Raw genomic sequence first — 20,264 nt, forward strand, 5'->3', positions numbered from 1 at the left:
CCGCGCCCGCCCCGCCCCGCCCGCGGCCGCGGGTCCCGGCGCCGCCAGGCTTAGCTCCAGCGCCCTGGAGAGGCTGGAGACCAAAGTTCACCTCCTCAAGCAGGAGATGGTAAGGCTGCGCGCTCCCCTCCCTCCCTCTCTCTCTCCCTCCCGAGGCTTCCTGCCGCCTCTCTCCCCCCTGGCCGCATTCAGGATCCCAGGCTGGGTCATCTCATGCAGCCCCTGCCCGACCTGCCCGTGCCAGCCAAGGCTGCCTGCCCCGCTCCTCAGAGTCGCCAGGGCTGGAGACTCCCTGCTCTCTCGGCAGCCGGCTCCAATGCCTGACCACCCGGGCCATCAGAAAGATCCTCCTCATCTCCCAGTCCTCCTTGCCCCTATTCCAGCCACTCTCTATAATCACCCTTCAGGTGTTTGATGTGTTCATTGGCATCTGCTAACCCTAAACCAAGCCCAGCCCGGCTGCCTCCCTTGGACTTTGCTCCACCACCAGTCACTTGGCCTTCAGGTGCCTGCTCTGTCACCTAATACCTGTTAGCTTCCCCCGCCACCACCTCCTTCCCAGTCCTCCTTGCCCCTATTCCAGCCACTCTCTATAATCACCCTTCAGGTGTTTGATGTGTTCATTGGCATCTGCTAACCCTAAACCAAGCCCAGCCCGGCTGCCTCCCTTGGACTTTGCTCCACCACCAGTCACTTGGCCTTCAGGTGCCTGCTCTGTCACCTAATACCTGTTAGCTTCCCCCGCCACCACCTCCTTTTCCTGGTGTCCCTGCCATATGAGGACAGCAGTGTGACATGGAGGAGGGGGGCTTCTCTGAGCAGGGGCAGTGTTACTCAGGCTTTCAATGACAGGGGAGCTGCAGGGGGGGCTGAGCCCCCCATAAGAGACAAGAGCCCCCCTGTAAGATTTAAAAACCATAACCTGGGGGGTCTCTGGTTTTATTAGGGCATCATGATGGGCAGCCCAATTATTTTTGCAGACCCCCCCCTCCCCGCAAGAGACAAAGTGTAATTCAGACCCTGGTGTTAATGATGCATATGCCTCTGGGGTGCACCTGCTTTATACTTGGACCTAGTAGGGACATATGTAGCACCCTGATTGGCCTCCAGAAACACTCTGGTATGGATAATGCTTTGCTGAACTTCTCTCCCCAGCACCTTTTCCTGTCTGGCAAAGATGCTATGGATCTTCAGGCCACCCTTCAGTTGGTTTCCCTCACCCACCCACACAAAGGCTGCCTGCAAACAACATGCTCTTTAATCTGCCCAGGTCACAGCAGTAGAGCTAAATACATGCCCATTTCCTTTCTAGAAAAGAAGCTCCTGGCATCCTTGCTACTGGAGGTGGAGCCCTTCCCCACCCCTACATTGGTTTTATAATCACAGGCTTGTGATCATGGCCCTTCAAGGCACCCAGGTTAAGGGCGTACATCACAAAAGTTTCTATAATGCATAAACAACCTATAAGATAGCTCCTTAATGCTTGATCACAATTATATCGTATCACCAAGGTGCTACTGGAAAAAGTTGACAGGATACTGCTTATCCACTGAAGAGATTTCCCACCTCTCCCTCCCCTTCTCACGTGGCTTTGAGGCCATGTGTGTCATTTGCTGTTAGCTGACAGAATGACAGATCATCCATGGTATTTAGGTAGCTTACATGCATCTTTTTTAATTACCCCTAAATGTCAATAGTTAAATATTTTAGCACATTGGTCAGCCCCATTCTGTGTATTGCCAGTCTGTACTATCATTGCTTGATGTTAATGCCTATTTAATACCTGTTGTAAAGGACATCTCGAGGCCAAAATAGTGCCCTGTCTTCACAGTGATTCAGTTGTATAAAGACTTTAACCTTCAGAGGTCTATTTATTTATAAAAGGAGTGCTCCAGAATCTCTCTGTCTGTATGCTAGCACACACATTTATGATTTGACAGAGTGGCTGTTTGACTATGGTCTACCATTAGCCCATGCTTTAGTTATTTGTTTTTCAAATTGTCCCAGGTATAGTATGACAGGTGTTATGCACCAGGTAAAGCAACTCTACCACGAATTTAATTTCTAGAGTTTCTTTACCATAGGTTTTACTTTAAAAATGTGAAATTTTCAAAAAGAAAATAGTGAGTATTCTTTTTAACATTTTGTTAGACTCTGATGACAGTTATACCACTGTAAATGGGGAATAACTCCAAACTATATGCACAGTAAACTTAATTGTATCAGAGGAGCCAATCTGTATGGGCAGAGGTATTAAGTGCATAAATAAGTAACAAAAAGTTGTAGTACCTCTTTGTACCACTTATAATGCAGTTTTTAAGTAAACTTTGTTGCATCTGTGTTGTGTGTGTTGACCTGCATAACTCTCTTGATTGAGAAAAGAACTGTTTGGTTAAAAAAATATCAATTCTGGACCTACTGAGAGAGTCTGACTATTTTAAGCATAGCTATTTTGATATATGCAGAGCTATCACTCTTGCTTTGAATGTGGTTTACAAAGCATGTTCCAACCAAGTTTGTTTTTGCTTCATTTATTATAAGGATCCCTATGAAGCAATGTCAAATTGCTACATGAACTATTTGTTTTGTTTGTTTTTTATGAGGAAACAAAGGATGCAAACTAAAATTCAGTTGTGGAATGATAGAGCTGCTCTGAAAGAACAAGATATAAAGTGATTAGGTTATAGAGCACAGTGAAACTAATCTGGCTTTAATGAGATTAAGTAGGTGCCATACACCCGTATTCCTATCCAGCAGTATAAGCAGGGTCAGATAAGAAAGAAAATTAGGACATGACCTTGCCATTCCTTCCGCTTTAATTCCCATCTACCTCTGAATATCTCCAGCTCTGAATAGATCCAGCTTTATGTATCTGCCTGTCTATATATTGATTCAGCTCTGCATCTCTCCAGCTTCATATATCTCCATCTCTATATATCTCCTCACCCCTACCCCTTCTTTCCTTCATCCTCCTCATCTTTAAGAACAAAAAACAGTGGCAACATCTGTTTGAATACAGAAGGATGCAGCTTTATATATAGACTCACTGTATATGATGTAGTTATTCTACCAAGTTTCTGGATGCTCAAGCATGTTCCAGTGTGAGCATGCCTGAAGAGGGGGAAGAAAATGGTTGTGTGTCTCTCTCAACTGTCACTTCCATAATGCACGTTTTTTGGTCACGCTCAATTTGCCACAAGCAGGCTTTCCTTTAAAATGGTGCTGTTAACTGGGAACTACAGCACTTTACTCACAGCTACCAACTTTAGGTCTGTGCCTCCTTTCCTCATTTTTTTCCAGAGTTGTCAACAGTCACTGCAAAACCATAATTAAATCCAAACTCTGTCTAGACTGGTCCTAAAATTTATGCTTTCCAACTTGGGGTAACCCAGCATCTTTCTTTTCCATCTTTCCCTGCATCTTCATCATCTCTTACAAATAGTTGGAGGATGACTGCACTGTATTTGCAAAACCTATAACCTCTGTGCGTTCTGTTGTGTTATTGGCTGGAAGTTTTTTCTCTCAAAGTTGACAGGTTAGCAGCAGAGACAGGGATAACTGCTAGCATGAAACAGCTTGTTTGGGTCCTGTATAAAATCTCCTCCTGATGGGCGCTGTGACTTCACACAAAGCATATATTGAACACTTAGGACCCAGATTATTCCCTCATATGGTAATGCAAAAAGAAAACCTGGGCTCTAGGCTACTAAAACAAATGGATCTGAAGTCTGTATTGACCTAAGTCTGTATTACCATTTCATGCTAGTTCAGTAGATTCTGGTAGTCTCAGTCCAGTTCCTAGTGGATAAATATTGTCCTTACAAAGTCACCATTCACTAATAAAGCCTTACTAGAAACATGGTGCAGTAAATCATAGACTGGATCCATTTCCAGGTTCTAACTGCTATTGTTTCGTTCTTCCAAAGCCATAGTTCTCCCTCATAATAATCATACCTAATCAAACAAAGACTATATTTTCTTAAAACACATGAGAGGAGAAAAAATAGGCAGAGAGAGAAATGCAGAGCCTGCTAAAATCACCCTGTATTACATTTTGAAAACAAAAACAGAGAATGAGAGAATGAGAAGTAGTTTGCCTATGTTGTATCCACACTACTTGCAATGTCTAGCAGTGAAAAATGGTGTCTTTATTTTTGTGGCACTGTTTCAGAGACAGGAATCTTTCTGGAAAAGAGGAGACAAGGTAGTAGCATTGGAGCATATATTGCACTTAATAACATTCTCAAGTGCAGAACTATCTAACTGGTGTCCCATGGGTGACATCTGACCCCCAAGCGGTTAACCTGAGGCCCCTGGACTCCTGGTCCCAGCACTGCTCCTCCTTTGCTCTCCTGCTGCTCCCACTAGAGTTCACAGGCTCCCCCTCCCTCCTCCAGCTTCTGCTGTGTGCTCTTGTTCCTAGGGGCTGGGCAGAGTGGTGCAGCCTGTGGAGTCCATGCAGTCCATGATCATGGGACTTGAAGGGACCTAGAGATCCCGTCCAGGGACCTCTGTGGTATGGTGGGGGAGGGGGAGAGGTGGCTCATGCAGTGCATTGTGGGCCCATGTGGCGCAGCAGAGAAGGGCTCGCATGTGCAGAGGGAGAGGGAGAGTGCTGAAGGGGTGACTTGCATTTTGTGGTGTGGGGCTGGGAAGAGAAGGGCTCATGGTATGTTGGGCCCAAGGTGTGTATGGCCATGCACTGAGTGGCTGGGGAGTCTGTGGCCCCTATCACTCAAGTTGTATAGCCCAGTTCTAGTGCTTTCCTTGATTTATAAGTTTGGTCTAGCCAATCCTGGTGTCCAGGATACAGTGCTTTTGGGGAGGAAGGGATAAAGAACTAGGGAGAATGTTATGGCTCAAAAATATATCTGGGCTGTAAGCAGTCCAAACCATTAAGGAAAGGGGGACAAATTCAGAAGTGGTTTGTAATATAATACATATGTCCCATAGCCTTCCCTATGCCTATACCAACCTACTAAATGGTTTGCACACTACTTGTGCTGTAGACTTTCTGCAATTTAAGAAGCTCAGTTTAAAACTTATTCTAAGTAACAAGGTTACTTGCAATCATGAAAAACCTAAATAAGATCTCAAAGTTGAGATGAAACAGAACTACTGACATCCTGCATCAGCTCATGTCTGTCGGGGCCGAGGGGCTGTGGCCAGCAGCCCAGGCACGTGGGCCGGGGAAAAGGGTCGGCACGGCGAACTAGAATTAGGCACTGACGCGTAGAGGTTGATTAAAGATTATTTTACTTACACCGTAGATGGTCGCGGTGCAGGCAGGAAAACTTTCTTGAGTTGCAGTTACAAAAAAAAAAAACACACACACACGGAGTTTGCTAGGCTCCACCGAAGACGCACGAGTGGAGTTTGCTAGGCTCCGCTAAATGAACGCGAACAGAGCTCTGGATACCACTCACGGAGTTTGCTAGGCTCCGTGGACCGTCCAAAATGAGAGTCCGAAAGGTGACTCTCCACGAGCGTGCAGGGTGGGGTACGTCAAGGGATCATGCAGCGACGGGGAGAGATTCTTGATGGGTGATCAAACCATCATTCGGTCCAAGATTTACGTAGAAGTCCACGAGGTAATTGTGGACTCCTTGCTGGAATTCTCTCGGATTTCTCCCGGAATTCTCGGAATCGGGGTTCTCAGGATCCTCCTGAGATTCTCGGAGATCTCCGACTTGGGCGGAAACTGCTCAAGCCTCTTATACGGCTAACAACCCAATCGCTAGCCGCCACGTGGGAATAATTTAGAAACAGCCAATAGTGGGAAACAAATTTACATACGGGTGGCGGGAACTCCTTTGCACCGGGGTTTTCTCTATGCAACTGAGAATTGCACCGTGCAAAGAAAGCTCCATGTGGTGGGAAATAATTCTGCAGTGCCGAAGCACACACAAAATCATACCCTTTGGGTCATGATAGTGTCCAGCAGGAAAATACATTGTATGCATTTCAGTAAACCAGCCCTTTCCCTCTTCATGCTCCTGAATTTCTATTTTCTTTCCTGTTCCTGTTCCTTCACATGCTGAGGAGTTGTATGAAGGTATAAGTTACATAAGAATGAAGGCAGATTTAACTTTGTGTTAAACACTTCTACTGCTTATTTTATTAATCTCCTCTAGTCCTTTGAGGATGAAGAGTTCATACTGCATACCCACATTCAAATAGTGTAGGAGAAATTTCCCAGGTTTACTCTCCTGGTAAATAAACTTACTCAGAGCTGCATGTACATTCAACTGCTGAGACCATGAAGTGGGAAGACCTTGCAGTGCTGACACTGTGCAGCTGGGGTAGGCAGAGCTGTGCACATATCTTGGCATGTTCTGCAGGCACCCTTAGTCTGCCTGGTGACAGATGGCAGGATTACACAGGTTAGCCGTGACCGGCTGACCCAGACTGCTCACAGTCAGCCTAGATTTCCCTGCAGTACAGTGTTCCCTGCTGGAGCAGCAGAGTCCAGTGAGCAACACACTGTCTCTTGAGGGGTTGTGGGGTAGGGAGGGAAGGGGAGGATGCTGGAGGACTGTGTTCTCTTCTGAGAGAAAACTCAGCATGTACAGACAATTGCTGTCCCAAAAAACTCTCCTAGGAGAGTTTTTTTAAACGTGGGTTTTTCCAGGTTATTTTTCTCCCAGCGTGGCTATTTTTACTCTGGGAGAGAAAGCCTGAATATTTGTACACTCATGGTTTCTCCTGGGAGAGCAGCAACACTCACAGGAGAAACTGAATGCCTGTACAAGGTCAGAAGAGTCTTTCAGTGTAAAGCATGTGAGTTGAGGAATGGATTTTAAGAACCTCAGGTTTCTAACTGGGATTCTAGAACAGTCCACAAGGAAAACAGTAAAATTTTAAGAGAGTCAAGTGTTTTTTCCCTTTAAGATAGTATAAGAGTGATGTTGTAGCTGTGACAGTCCAGAAATTATGGGAAGCAAGGACTTGTTTTAAGAAATCTTTTCCTTTTAACTAATGCTTTCTCTAAAATACTATGAAAGATTGTGAATGAGTACTTCTTAATTGTATATCTATATTTAAACTTATCTGACCATCTTACATTCTTTTGACCAGCAGTTCTCAAAATCACTACTTTAGCCAACTGCATTGCTATGAAATATGAGAGGTAAAAATGCCTTCTAGAAATTGGTATTTAAAGGGGTGCAAAGGTAAGTAATGGGGGTCCTGATGGTCTGCCTAATCGGCGGGGGGGGCACACAGTCTTGCAAGGCCTTAAATGCCTGTACACCAATGCTCGTAGCATGGGGAACAAACAGGAGGAACTCGCCCTCAGAATAGCTAGTTCAAATCCAGATGTCGTAGGGTTAACAGAGACGTGGTGGGACTCGTCCCATGACTGGGCAGTTAACATTAGGGGCTATAGGCTGTACAGGCGGGATAGAGAAGGCAGGAAAGGGGGGGGGTGGCACTCTATGTCAAGGAGCACTACACATCCTCTGCCAGCAGAATGGGGTCAGGGGAAGGGCAAGCTGAAGTGCTCTGGGTCAAGATCCAGGGGGGGCAAGGCGAGAGGGATTTGACGGTGGGGGTCTATTACAGACCCCCCAATCAAGAGGAGGAGCTGGACAGGGAATTTTCAGGCCAGCTTGCGGAGACACTAAAAGCAAGGGATGTAGTTGTCATGGGCGATTTTAATTACCCGGACATATGCTGGGAGGAGCAGTCAGCCGGGACGGACCACTCCAGGAGGTTCTTGGCCGAGTTGCAGGACCTCCACTTGATTCAGGAGGTGCACAGTCCCACCAGAGGAGATGCCCTGCTGGACCTGGTCCTGGCCGCAGGCGACGACCTGGTAAGAGGCCTCCAGGTTCTTGACCACCTGGGCAATAGTGATCATCGCGTGCTGGAATTCACCATCCAGCGTAGAGTGTCAAGGGCCCACAGCAAGGTGGTAGCCCTAGACTTCAGGAGGGCCAACTTCAGTGAGATGAGGAGATTAGTGGGAGAGGAACTGGGGTCCTTGAGGGCAGAGGAACTCAGCGTCCAAGAGGAGTGGTCGTTCCTTAAGGAAACGATACTCGGGGCCCAAGGGGTGTCCATCCCGACAAGAAGCAAAGGGGGCAGGAGTGTCCGGAAACCCCCCTGGCTCACCAAGGGTGTCCGGGAATGCCTGCTTGCCAAAAGGGTGGCGTACGCCCGGTGGAAGGGGGGTGTAATCTCCAAAGAGGAGTATACCTCCTCTGCTCGGGCCTGCAGGCGGGCTGTTAGGAAGGCCAAGGCGGAGATAGAGCTCGGATTAGCGTCCAGGATTAAGGATAACAAAAAGTCCTTTTTCAAATATATTGGGAGGATGAAGAAGGCGCCGGGTAATGTGGGGCCCCTGCAGGATATGCGGGGCAATCTGGTGGTTGCGTCAGAGGATAAAGCGGACCTCTTTAACCAATTCTTCACCTCCGTTTTCTTGTGCAGGGACCGGGACTTCCCTGCTGTGATAGAAGCCGGACGCGAGGGGATCGCCTTCAGACCTCAGGTTGGGGAGGACCGGGTTAGAGAGCTTCTGGAGGGGCTGGACGCGTTCAAGTCAGCGGGTCCGGATGCTCTCCACCCCAGGGTGCTGAGGGAGCTGGCTGGGGTTATTGCAGGGCCCCTGGCACGGCTCTACGAGCGATCGTGGTGCTTGGGCCAGGTGCCAGACGATTGGAAGGTAGCTAATGTGGTCCCCATCTTCAAAAAAGGGAAAAGGGAGGACCCGGGCAATTATAGGCCCGTCAGTCTTACCTCAATCCTGGGGAAGCTCTTTGAGAAGATCATCAAGGAGCACATTTGTGATGGGCCGGCATCCGAGATGATGCTCAGGGGCAATCAGCATGGATTTATTAGGGGGAGATCATGTCAGACCAACCTGATTGCCTTTTATGATCAGGTCACAAAGGCCATGGATGCAGGTGTCGCGGTGGATGTAGTCTTTCTGGACTTCAGCAAGGCCTTTGACACCGTCTCTCACCCCATCCTAATTAATAAACTAGGCGACTGTGGCATAGATGCCTACACGGTCAGATGGATTGCAGATTGGCTGAAGGGTCGCACTCAGAGGGTGGTGGTGGATGGATCATATTCGACTTGGGGGGAGGTGGGTAGTGGAGTCCCTCAGGGCTCGGTCCTGGGCCCTGCGCTGTTCAATGTCTTCATCAGCGATCTTGATGTTGGGGTGGAGAGCAACCTGTTTAAATTCGCTGATGACACCAAAATTTGGGGGGAGGTGAGCACGCTAGCAGGGAGAGAGAGATTGCAGAAGGATCTGGATAGGTTACAGGGGTGGGCAGACAGGAACAGGATGCGTTTCAATACGGACAAGTGCAGGGTGCTGCACTTGGGTAGTAGGAACCAGCAGCACACTTATAAGATGGGGAGCTCCCTACTTGAGAGCACGGAGGCGGAAAGGGATCTTGGTGTCATTATTGACTCCAAGATGAACATGGGCCGACAATGCGAGGTCATGGTTGGCAGGGCTAACCGGACCTTGTCGTGCATCCACAGGTGCATCTCGAGTAGAGCCAGGGAGGTGATCCTCCCCCTCTATGCGACGCTGGTCAGGCCGCAGCTGGAGTATTGTGTCCAGTTCTGTGCGCCCCATTTCAGGAGGGATGTGGACAACATGGAGAGGGTCCAGAGGAGGGCCACCCGCATGATCCGGGGACAACAGGGCAGACCCTACAGTGAGAGACTGCGGGACTTGAACCTATTCAGCCTCCACAAGAGAAGGCTGAGGGGGGACCTGGTGACCGTCTATAAACTCACTAGGGGGAACCAGAAGGGTTTGGGGGAGACGCTGTTTCCCCTAGCCCCTGCTGGCATAACAAGGAATAATGGGCACAAGTTGATGGAGAGGAGGTACAGATTGGACATCCGAAAAAACTACTTCACAGTCAGGGCGGCTAGGAGCTGGAACCAACTTCCAAGGGAGGTGGTGCTGGCCCCTACCCTGGGGATCTTTAAGAAGAGGCTGGATACTTACCTGGCTGGACTCATTTGAGTCCTGGAAGATCTATTAGGTCCCTTCCGACCCTAAAACTATGAAACTATGAAAGTATACTAAGTAGTTCAACCTACCTCACAATTCCAGTCATACTGCCAAGACAACTGGATATGGCATTTTCCCAGAGTATTATGTTAAAAACAATATACAAATCAATGCATATGCCTTTTTCTCTGTGATAATTACTGTCTCAGGGTGTGGAGAACATGTTTTTGGCATCAGAACTGTTGTTTTAAAACCTCACAGCTGTCTGTCCTGTGGTTAGTAAAAGGAATGTTGTATTGTGCAGAAAATGTGTCATCTCTTTTGGAAATCTGCAGCTTGTATTTGAGTCCCAAAGGCATTAAACAAATCCCAAATGAAGCTTCAAAATAAACAGATTCCAGGTTTATTAAGGAGGTTTTCCTTCAGTATAGCTGCATAATTTGGTCAGATTGTATGTGACTGTCATTGTTCGGCTAAAGCGAACTCTTCACAGCTGTCCTGAAAAACTCAAAAATAAAGTAAATGTGACTTGTTTCAGAGTAAAGAAAAACTTTTTTCAACCCATAAAATTTGTTATGTTTTAGATTCTTGAGCTGTTTTCTGGTTTCTTGGTTACAATCCTGCGAATTCTCAATCATCATGGGCCATATTAATCTCATAAGTAATTCCATCCTACATACCCCTAGAAGGAGATAGAGGGATCTTCATACATTCTGAGGAAAAAGGAAAAACAGGACATGAAAGGAAGTGAATATGGAATCCCATTCGTAGGAAGGCAGAGAAATCAAGTTACAAAAAAAGGTTAAAAAGTATATTAACCTGTCAGAGTCAGTGCTACAAACATGTAAAATGTTTGTAGCACTGTTCTACCTGACTTTTTAAAAAGATTTTCACCTCTGCCTCTGCTTATATTCTTTTCAAATAAACATCTTATTTAGATGATAATAGTGGTTCTATTATGTGGTGGACTATAGTCTACTAGTATTCCACAGACCTCATATGGTCTGCAGATTAAATATTTTGAGAACAAAACTTTAGGGGATTTCTGCATTGTTATCCCCAGGATGAAAACAATGGCTACCACAAGAGCAAACCATAATCTTCATGACTCTTAGTACCCCCTCAGAAGCAAAAGTCATTTGTTAATGGCCTTTACCAATAGCAGATTGTTTCCCTCCTCATGTCAATTTTGGATCCACCAATAAATATTCAGTGTCCTTGGTATATTTGGTTAATAGACTGTATGTTAGAGACACCTTAGTCGAGAGACTCTTCACCCTCCAGAGTTTTCACATTTTGATTTTGATACCATGATGAAATATACATAACAGGGTTATGCTTTAAACTTGTAGCCATAGTTGTTTGAAATAATATCTTTGTGAATTATGTAAAGCTTGTTTGACTGTAATTCTACACACTGTCCTCAGTGAATTCTGGAGCTGGGCTGTCCCTTTGTCTATCCTGCTGTAGAGTTGAGAATTCTCGAACACAGAGTTATGAGAGAATAAGATTCAGTGCTTCAGCTTGTTTTTCTGACTAATTTCAATGGAAAAACAGTACTTGCAATTTTAAAATATGAAAATCATGGTCTTTTCAACATTTGAGAAGGATTTGGAAGAGGGAATAGTAAAAGTCAAGAATCAAGTATGTAGAAGATGAAACTAGAAACAACTGCTGTGGATTTAGGGAATGAGGGTGGTCAGGGACTGAATTTGCCACTTGGTAGGATATTAATTCTAGTGATGAAAAAGGTAGTTAAAGTTTAGTATTGGATCATAAGCACTGATGAAATTTGACTTCCCCAAGGCAAGACATAGAGATTCCACACTTAACTGCTCATCAATGTAAAATTGTTCAGTTTTGTTAATGTAGGAGTCCATGTACTCCACTGATGTTTCAACATCATAGCTAATTTCATTAAGATGAATGGAGTTCATACTCTTGAAAGGCCAAGATTCTGTGTGTTTTATTCAGGCAAACTCTCACTAAGTTCAATAGGTATTTGAGAACTAGAGTACTGCATGATCTAGGAGCATTGAAGTCACTTAAAAAAAAATAAAGTGTCTAAAACTCCTTCCTGTTACCATTCTCATTCTAGTAAGTGTATTCGGGCTATTTCTTGCTCCAGGATGTATGATGGAAACATCAGAGTCCAAATTTAAAATAAGATTTCTTTGAAGACTTGCATCAAAAATATCATAATAATACTGGATCAAAGTCAGAACTGGTGCAATGTAAGGAACTTTAATGAAGTCAAAAAGATTTCTCTATGCTTACACCAGGACTGATTTGGCTCATTGGTAAGATTTTATTCTAGAAGCACTTAAACACATTATGTGATAGCAGGGCCTCATTTTGGTAGGAACTGTAGAACTACTAGAAGAAAGTCCCTACTTTGAAAGAGCTAACCATCTACAGTGACAAGACAGACAGATGAGTAAGTGATTGGACCAGTGTCATACAGGAGATATTGAGCACAGCTGGCAATTGAACCTATATTTCCTGGATATTTACTTAAACTGAAAAACAAACCAAAAAACAACGACCTTAGTCACATGTATTGAAGCATTTTATATCACTTTAACGTTGACTACTATCACTCCTTATCAAGCCTACTCTAATAATCATCTTCATTAGCATTTGCCTCTCAAAAGTTTTATATCCATTTCTTCAGTGTTTGACTCTTTATATCTTGAAAATCATATTTAATATTAACTAGCATTTTTTACCTACAGAATCCCAAAGCCTTCATAAAGGTATTAGGCAAGACTTGCAGGTGACTCATCCTCTCAACTTTGTTTACAGATGTGCAAATGAAGTCATAGTTAATTTAAATGCCTTGCCCAAGGTCATACAGAGCCAGCTGCTAAGCTGGGAGTGCTCTCAGGGGCTGTGCACCTGAGTGCTTATTTCTAGAGAGTGGACATGTTTTCCTTATTCAGAACCTTGAAAAGGTTTGTGGTAATGGAGTTTGAATTGCTACCAACCAATGTGTGATCTACTTACTACAGTGCTTAAGTAATCGGTTCATGGTAGTGGGCAATATTCTTCAATTATCTTCAGTTTTATTTAAAGTAACTTTCAGTTCTGTCAGCATTTATTTGTTTTCTTCTTTCACAATTCCTTCATTTACAGCTTTGCTATACCCGCCCCCTCCCCCCATTAAGGTCAGTGGCTATCTTCCCCTGGAATTGAATTTGGCACATAATCATATGTGCCCTTGTGTCTTGAGACTCTAATACTGTTAGGTTTTGAAAGTCTATTCCATTGCATAGGTTTTGAAAGGCTATTCCATTGCATACCATCTACAACTTGTTTCAGAGGATACTTGACAGTGGCAAAAATATTTAATATTCAGCCAGAACTTTATTATACATAGACTGAATGAAGAGTTGTGGGTGCCAATGTTCTAGCCCAGCATATTGTTAATACTGAAACGTAAAAACAAGCAGTCAAGTCACAAGTCCCCAGTCTTCACTGGCCCCTGGGCACCAATACCAAGCAAGTAATATACTGTTGGTAGCATCCTATTTTGCTCTCCTTGTCAACCTCTGTTTTAACTTCTTATTTTTTTTGTGGCCACTAATACTACTGGAAGTCTTGCAAGTGACAATTTGCCTCAAGCTATGAGTTGGAAACTACAGGATTAAGATTTCAGTGATCAATACTATTAGCTGTGTTAGGGCTAAGCCCTTTTTCAAAATGTCAAGCGTTCTGTGGGTTAGCTAGAGCTTTGGACTCTGAGCATCATTCATACAAAGGGGAAAATTATGTCTCCTTTGTGTGAAGTTACAAAAGTAGACTTCCTCCCAGAAATCCTTTAACGAATCATTTGCAGAGATTTTTCTCAAATTGCTCCAAAGGGTTTTTTCTCCTTCCTTGTGGAGAGACCATTCCCGGTCTTGGAAGGTATTCAGTTCTATATGAGAATGAGAAGCTCAGTACTCCTCCCTTGGCTTTGGCATTGGTTCCTCCATATGTACATTACCTCTTTCTTAGTTACATTCATGAGGTCAAAGGACAAATAAAAGCTGAGCCACATAGCACCATCCTTAAACTGCCTAATCTTCCCCTGGCTGACATTTCTTAAAGCTTGTGGCTTGCTAAGTAAATGATATGCCTCATCTGTTAATTAACAACTGGAAACACATATTAACTAAGGGAAGTTATCTGAACATTACAATTATTGCTCTGTGAAATAAATTTACAATACTGCACAGCTCCAGCAGGTATAGTTCCAGGTGAAACTGAAGCATTTATGTCTATAAAGTAATGCTGAATTACAATTTAAATACACAGGAGGTTCACATACTATCAGTGCTGCATTACATTTAATTTATATTCCTACTAACAGGGCAATTGAACACCAAGTGAATTCATAACCAAATTGCTTATGAAATTTGTTTGGATGGATAATTTTTAAACTCATAATTTATAGAAAATAGGATCAACCTCCCTCATGTGTAATAATAAAAACATGCACATCTCAAATTGTGCTATGAGTTAGGATTAAGGAACTAGAGACTTATTTACTAATATTAGAAATAGTTATAAAACTTCAAAAATGATTACATCTTGATTTTAAAATGGTGGAAAGCACAATTGATCACTATTTCAAGGTAAATCTAAATTGTTTTCAGTAGGTCAAATCCTGAGAAGAAAGAAGCAGAATAGCCACTGATTTTAAAAAAAAATGTTTTGTTCAGGACAAAAAAAATGATCTGTTGTCTAAAAATGCATGTAATTTTGTACATATCACCCTAGTTTCAGAACATAAGCATGGACAAATGTTGTTGTTGTTAACAAGAGTTGCTAGAAAGGTGTGGAGGGAGAGGGTGAGGACAACACCCTTTTATGGGAGGAAAATGGTGTTTTGGATTAAATGGTGTGTTTTACATTCCTTGAGTGAGATTTCTCTAATAATGTCAAGTGAATAGAAATAACAAGAAAAAGGTGAAGCATTTTATGCAACTAAATTTATGACCTGCATCAGTTTGCTATCTGTAGAGAAAACAAACAAGCAAATTGAGTTGTTAAAAGAACTCTCTAGGAAGAGGACATCAGATTGACGAATATATGTGGAAGAATAGCAAGAGAAAGCCTCGTCTGAATGTTTTTCTACATCCATTATGTATATTTCTCTCTTGATTGATGTTGATAATACAATATGTCATAAGATTAACCCAAATGATGCATGATATTCAGAGCAAGATGCAGATAATGACAGAAGGATGCTGGACTGTGATTTCTTACAGTTCAGGAGTAAGAAATGCCTTCACTCTCACGGTAATCACTGTACTAACAGACTCTGCGTTGTTCTGCTGCAGAGAGCTATATTTCAAAGTGCACAGTCCGAAGTCTAGATTCACAAGGATTCCCTGCACTGCAACCCAAAATGGCAAGGTGGGAATAGGACAGGTTAAGATCAGAAAGAAGTCTAAAGAATCCTTTCAGAATTAGGCTTATCTTTTAGCAGTGGTTGCATTGCACATTGATGGTGCATACCAGCATTACATTTAGATTGCTTTAACTAGGTTTGTAAGACAAGAACTAAGGCTGCCTATTCACATGCTCAAGGGTGGAGGGGGATGCGCATTGGTGATGTATAGGGGGTGCACGTGGGTGCACTTGCACCACCTGAGCTTGGCAGTGCACCCCTTGCCAAAAGCGCTGGTGACACTGCCAGCGGTGCCAGTGGGAGGTCACCTTCCCCCCTGCCACCAACACCGCTGACGGCATCTGCGGGTGGTCACCAACCACCAGTCAGCGCTTACCATGCCCCCTCTCCCCCTGCCATCAACAGCATCATGGCCACCTGCAGAAGCTCCCTGCTCAGCCTACCTGCCACCGACAGCACATTGGCTGCCTGCGGGAGCTCCCCCCTCACCGCCGACACCACTGCCACTGCATGCGGGCAATCGCCATGCCCCCATGCCTCTGAGAGCATGCAGCATTCATGGGGGCGCATTTTAATTAACGTGGTTCCCAGACAGCCACTCTAATTAAAATGGCTCATTGCTCATTTGACAAGATTTAGATAAAGCACCACCATGGCCATTTCAAAATGTGCCCGGGCTTAATACTTGTGATGGGTGAGGTGACACTGGAGCAGTCTAATTAGAGTGTGGAATGGACTCTATTAATTGAGTCTGCTCCAGCATTTTCTAATTAGAACATGAATGAGCATGTGTATAGGCAGCCTAAATTGACATTGGCATGGGTTAACCTGACTTAACATGGGTTAATCCAGCCTAGTGAATGCTTGGGCAGGTTCCCAAAACAGCTCCAGGGCAGGAAAAGCCCAGCCACTTCAAGCTCCAGAACTGTGCCCCTCCCCCTTCCCCCTCCCCCTAACACTAACTAGGCTATTTTTACCTCCCTAACCAGAACAATCCCAGCCAGTCAGACCACCCCACTCCAATCCTGCCAGCCCCCACGGGACTTTCTTGCTTTTGGTTGCCCACACAAATGCTTGTGCATAGCAGAACCGTGTTGACATGCTTGAGGGCAAATTTCCTTACAGTCTCTTAAGAAACCCTAGTCTAGGACCTCCAAACAAGTTACTGACATAGGACCTCTAGGTCATACCAACACTTTCTTGCCCAAGGCCTTGTCTTTTTCTCCTGCCTCAATCTTTTCGTTGGTTACTCCATGTATAAACACAGGCTTTTTCCAGAATCTTTCCTGGGCTGAGTGCTGCCTTAAGTGTTGATGGAGATCCATATTTTTGTGCCAGATATGGCCTCTCCAAAGTTCCCCAAAAATATCTACTCTCTCTTCATTCCAAAAAAAAGCCACCTTTTATATTCTGCCTCCTTTCCCATTTTGCTTTGCAGCCTAGCCTAAGATTTTCATGTATGCCTCAGGGAATTGTATCTCCCATAATATTTCCACTTAAAGTATTACTAGGTCATGGGTACTTTCTACCTTGTTTAATAAAAGGCCAGGACTTAGAACAGTAGTGGTTTATAAGAGGACAGGTTTGTAAGAGGACACAATTTAACATCAGCTAAGACAGTTTATGGCAAGCCAGTTGTGATATACATAGAGGAGTTAAACAGAAAATATGGAAAGGCTGGTATCTGGAGTATTTATTCATTGCACTACAAGTTTGTGATCCACACTTGTTTACTTCTGCCTCTAATTCATGCCATTTTCCCAAGAACTGTCCTTAACTGGGAGAGGAAGCATAGCTTTGAAAAAAAAATGTCAGTGTTTGGCAGAAATGATTGTGACAGTATTTCACATACGTAGAACTTGCCTGGATAACTCTATGACCTCCCAAACATATTGCATCAATGTGCTCTCTCTAGAACTACACACACAAAGCACCCAGAGCTACAGTTGTCACAGAATGCAGTGGCCAACCTGGGGTAGCTGTGTTGACCAAAATGTGGCATCTTTCATCAGTGTATCAAAGAAGTGCACTAACCTCCTGTTTGCTTTAGGGTGCAATTCAAAGTGAAGCTATTGACTTAAAGACTCATGTATGGTTTCTCTGCTGGTTGTTTGACAGCTGTCTTCACACTGTGCTCAGTTAAGGTCACCTGTACAGATTAAGCAAACTATGTTTTCTGGGAGCTGCTAGCAGATCATTCTTAGTGAGCAGCCTTCAGATCAGAAACCTTTCTTCTCCACTGCATCTGTTAAAACCCAAACTTGCTAATGCTTATAGCAGAGATCAGGGATGGGCAAGGCCAGAATGACCAACCCCGGGTCAGTGGCAGAAAGACAGGCAGGTGCTGGGAGCCAGCTGCCACTGCTTGTCTTACGGTAAGGTGGGGAGAGCACCCACAGCTGGTTCTTGTCTCCCTAGGTGAAATGGGGAAAGCCCCCGCAGCCACTTTTTCTGCCTGTATCAGCATAGAGACTACGCCCTTAGCTGGAGCCTGCATTGAAGTCTCTTGTCCACGGGCCAGATCCAGTGGTTCCGTAGGCTGGATCCAGTCGGTGGACTATATAGGGCAAGACCCATTTGGTAACACACCAGTAGCCTGGAAAGGATGAGTAAAACTAGGTAGGAAAAGAACTCTTTTCCCATGAAAAAGAATGATGAAAATTAAAACTGGTCACTGGGTAATTTTAGGAATTTATTTTTTAAGTGTTTCCATTTCAAACTTTAAAACACATTTTTCAATATAATATATTTTCTGAGGCAGACGTGAAAAAATTCCAACCAGCTGCAGTATTTATGATGGATGTGGGCATTTTTCAAGAGATTATCTGGCTACTGCTTTTTGAGGTCCTTTCTCCATTTTTAATTAATCCTTCTTCAGACAAACTTTCAGTAACTTGGATGGGAGTTTTTGGGAGTAAAAATGAAGTAAATATTTGTGTTTTAGACTGAAAGTTCTGTGGGAACTCATCATCTCTGTGTATACATATAAATGTATGTATTGTATCTTTAATACAATGTATTTATTATAATAAAATTGGGCCTCAAACAGCAGATATGTATCCTGCCCTGATCCTTGGGGATGTTCAGACCTAGACTGATATTTTGTATCTCATGTCTCTGCAACTTATTTTTCAATTAGAATAAGTGAATATGAACAGAATTGAACTTCAACAGTGTTCAGATTTGGATCTACTGAAAGGAGATCATGGCAAGGCTATGGTTTCCCTTTAAACCAACAAGGTCAAGAGCTCAGACAGAAACTGAGGAGTTTAAATGCTAGTGCTTAAAACTAATCATGTTGCATGCTGTATAAAATCTGCTAAAATCATTTTGGGTAGTTTCAGGGCTAGAAAGAAAAGAGATTGAAAGACAAGAAATGGAAGGTGCTTAATAGTAATTCCATTCCCCCACCCAATATATTCTTGCATCTTTTTTCACCATAAATAATTATTCCCAGATAAAAGGAAACAAGGGGAAAAGTAAAATGCAAGGATTATATGCTTCTGTGAATTGGCCAAAATATTTCAAATGTCACTATAAATGTTATATAAAAGGTCAGCTGAGATTGGATAATAGAGAATTTCCAAGAGATTAGTAAAATATCTCTCCAAACCCTATTTCTCTCTTGATCTCCTAAAAATGCCATTCTCATAAAACGTAAGCATCAAATAGTGAATCAAAGTATGTGATAAATCTAAAATACACTAAAAGATAAAGAAAAAATGCAGTTAGACATGCATCATAATACAGGTCAGATGCAAAGAAGAAACTTAGAGCAAAATGGTATGGACATTTTATCTAAATTACCACCAGTTTAAGTATAATGGAGGAGGGATGGGTTTCACAAGGGATCGGAGCCAGAAGACATTTATTCTGATCAGCTGTGGTTAGGAATTTCTGTGCAACCTCGGACAGGTCACTTGGAGTAACATTTTCAAACCGGTGCCAAAGGGTAGTCATTTAATTTCAAGCACAGGCACATAAATGAAGAATCTTAATTTTTTAAAGGAATTGTGGTCCTGAAAATTTGTTTCTTATTTTGGTGCTACAATATGAATTTCATCAGTGAAGTCAACTCTCAAATCTGGATTCCATGAGGTCATGTAGAAGTCAGCTTGGAAATTTTACACTGGTTGAGATCTTGCTTTGTATTGTTTCTAAATGGGGAAATCCACTGGAACCATCAGTCTCAAAATATTCTATCAGAATAAATAGGCACCTACTCTCTTTTACTACTCCATCTCTTCCAGAACTACTCATACTCTAACCTTCTGAGCAGATTTTGGATAGTTACAATGTTTTGCTAAAGTCCCCCTCACCCCAAAAATAATTGTGGAATATCTTTTCACTGGTTTCTGAGCTTTAGAACAGGTATTTTCCAGCTGTAAGCCACTGACAGGATTCTTTTCCATACCCCACCAGTCCGATTTACTTGGGCTGGGCTTTGAGGAGAGGATTTGTTTTTAGGACATTTTGTCACATTTCCTTGCTCACTTCATCTTCTATATACTGTTTATAATGCATAATTTATAGAAACCCAAAGTAAAGATGGTGTGAACAGTGAAGTTAGTTAATACTTTTTAATTAAAAGTAGCAATCAAGGCAGTAGCCATTAATATTGCTAAAGCTCTGCTCTTGGCATGGAGTGCTGCATGACACCATGAGCATAAAAAAAAGAAACCTGCAGAAAGAAACTGCAGTTCCAGAATATTTAAAGGGTAAAAAAAAAGTTGTTCTGAAGGTTCTGATGAGCTGTGACTTTCTTCTGTTTTGAGACAATGCTAGTTCTAGTGGCTTTCCCCATTTTAAAGGAAAACAGAATTTCAACAGTAAAAACTTTCCAAACAGGAGGAACATTTGAAATACTATTTAACAGCTATT

The 20,264-nt window shown here is 43.4% G+C and overlaps 1 protein-coding gene across 1 annotated transcript in view; it reads left to right on the top strand.

Moving 5' to 3' along the window:
* Position 1: 1 nt before the first annotated feature.
* The window catches only part of LURAP1L (leucine rich adaptor protein 1 like), a gene marked incomplete at its 5' end in the record, with an annotated part of 28,734 nt that continues 8,471 nt past the window's right edge, over positions 2 to 20,264 (top strand). The window contains one exon of the mRNA XM_006025305.3: positions 2 to 109. Within this exon, the coding sequence (XP_006025367.2) occupies positions 2 to 109 (108 nt within the window). The remainder of the gene's footprint in view (positions 110 to 20,264) is intronic.

This window comes from Alligator sinensis, unplaced genomic scaffold (assembly GCF_000455745.1).
Source record: "Alligator sinensis unplaced genomic scaffold, ASM45574v1 scaffold798_1, whole genome shotgun sequence".
Taxonomy (NCBI): Eukaryota; Metazoa; Chordata; order Crocodylia; family Alligatoridae; genus Alligator; species Alligator sinensis.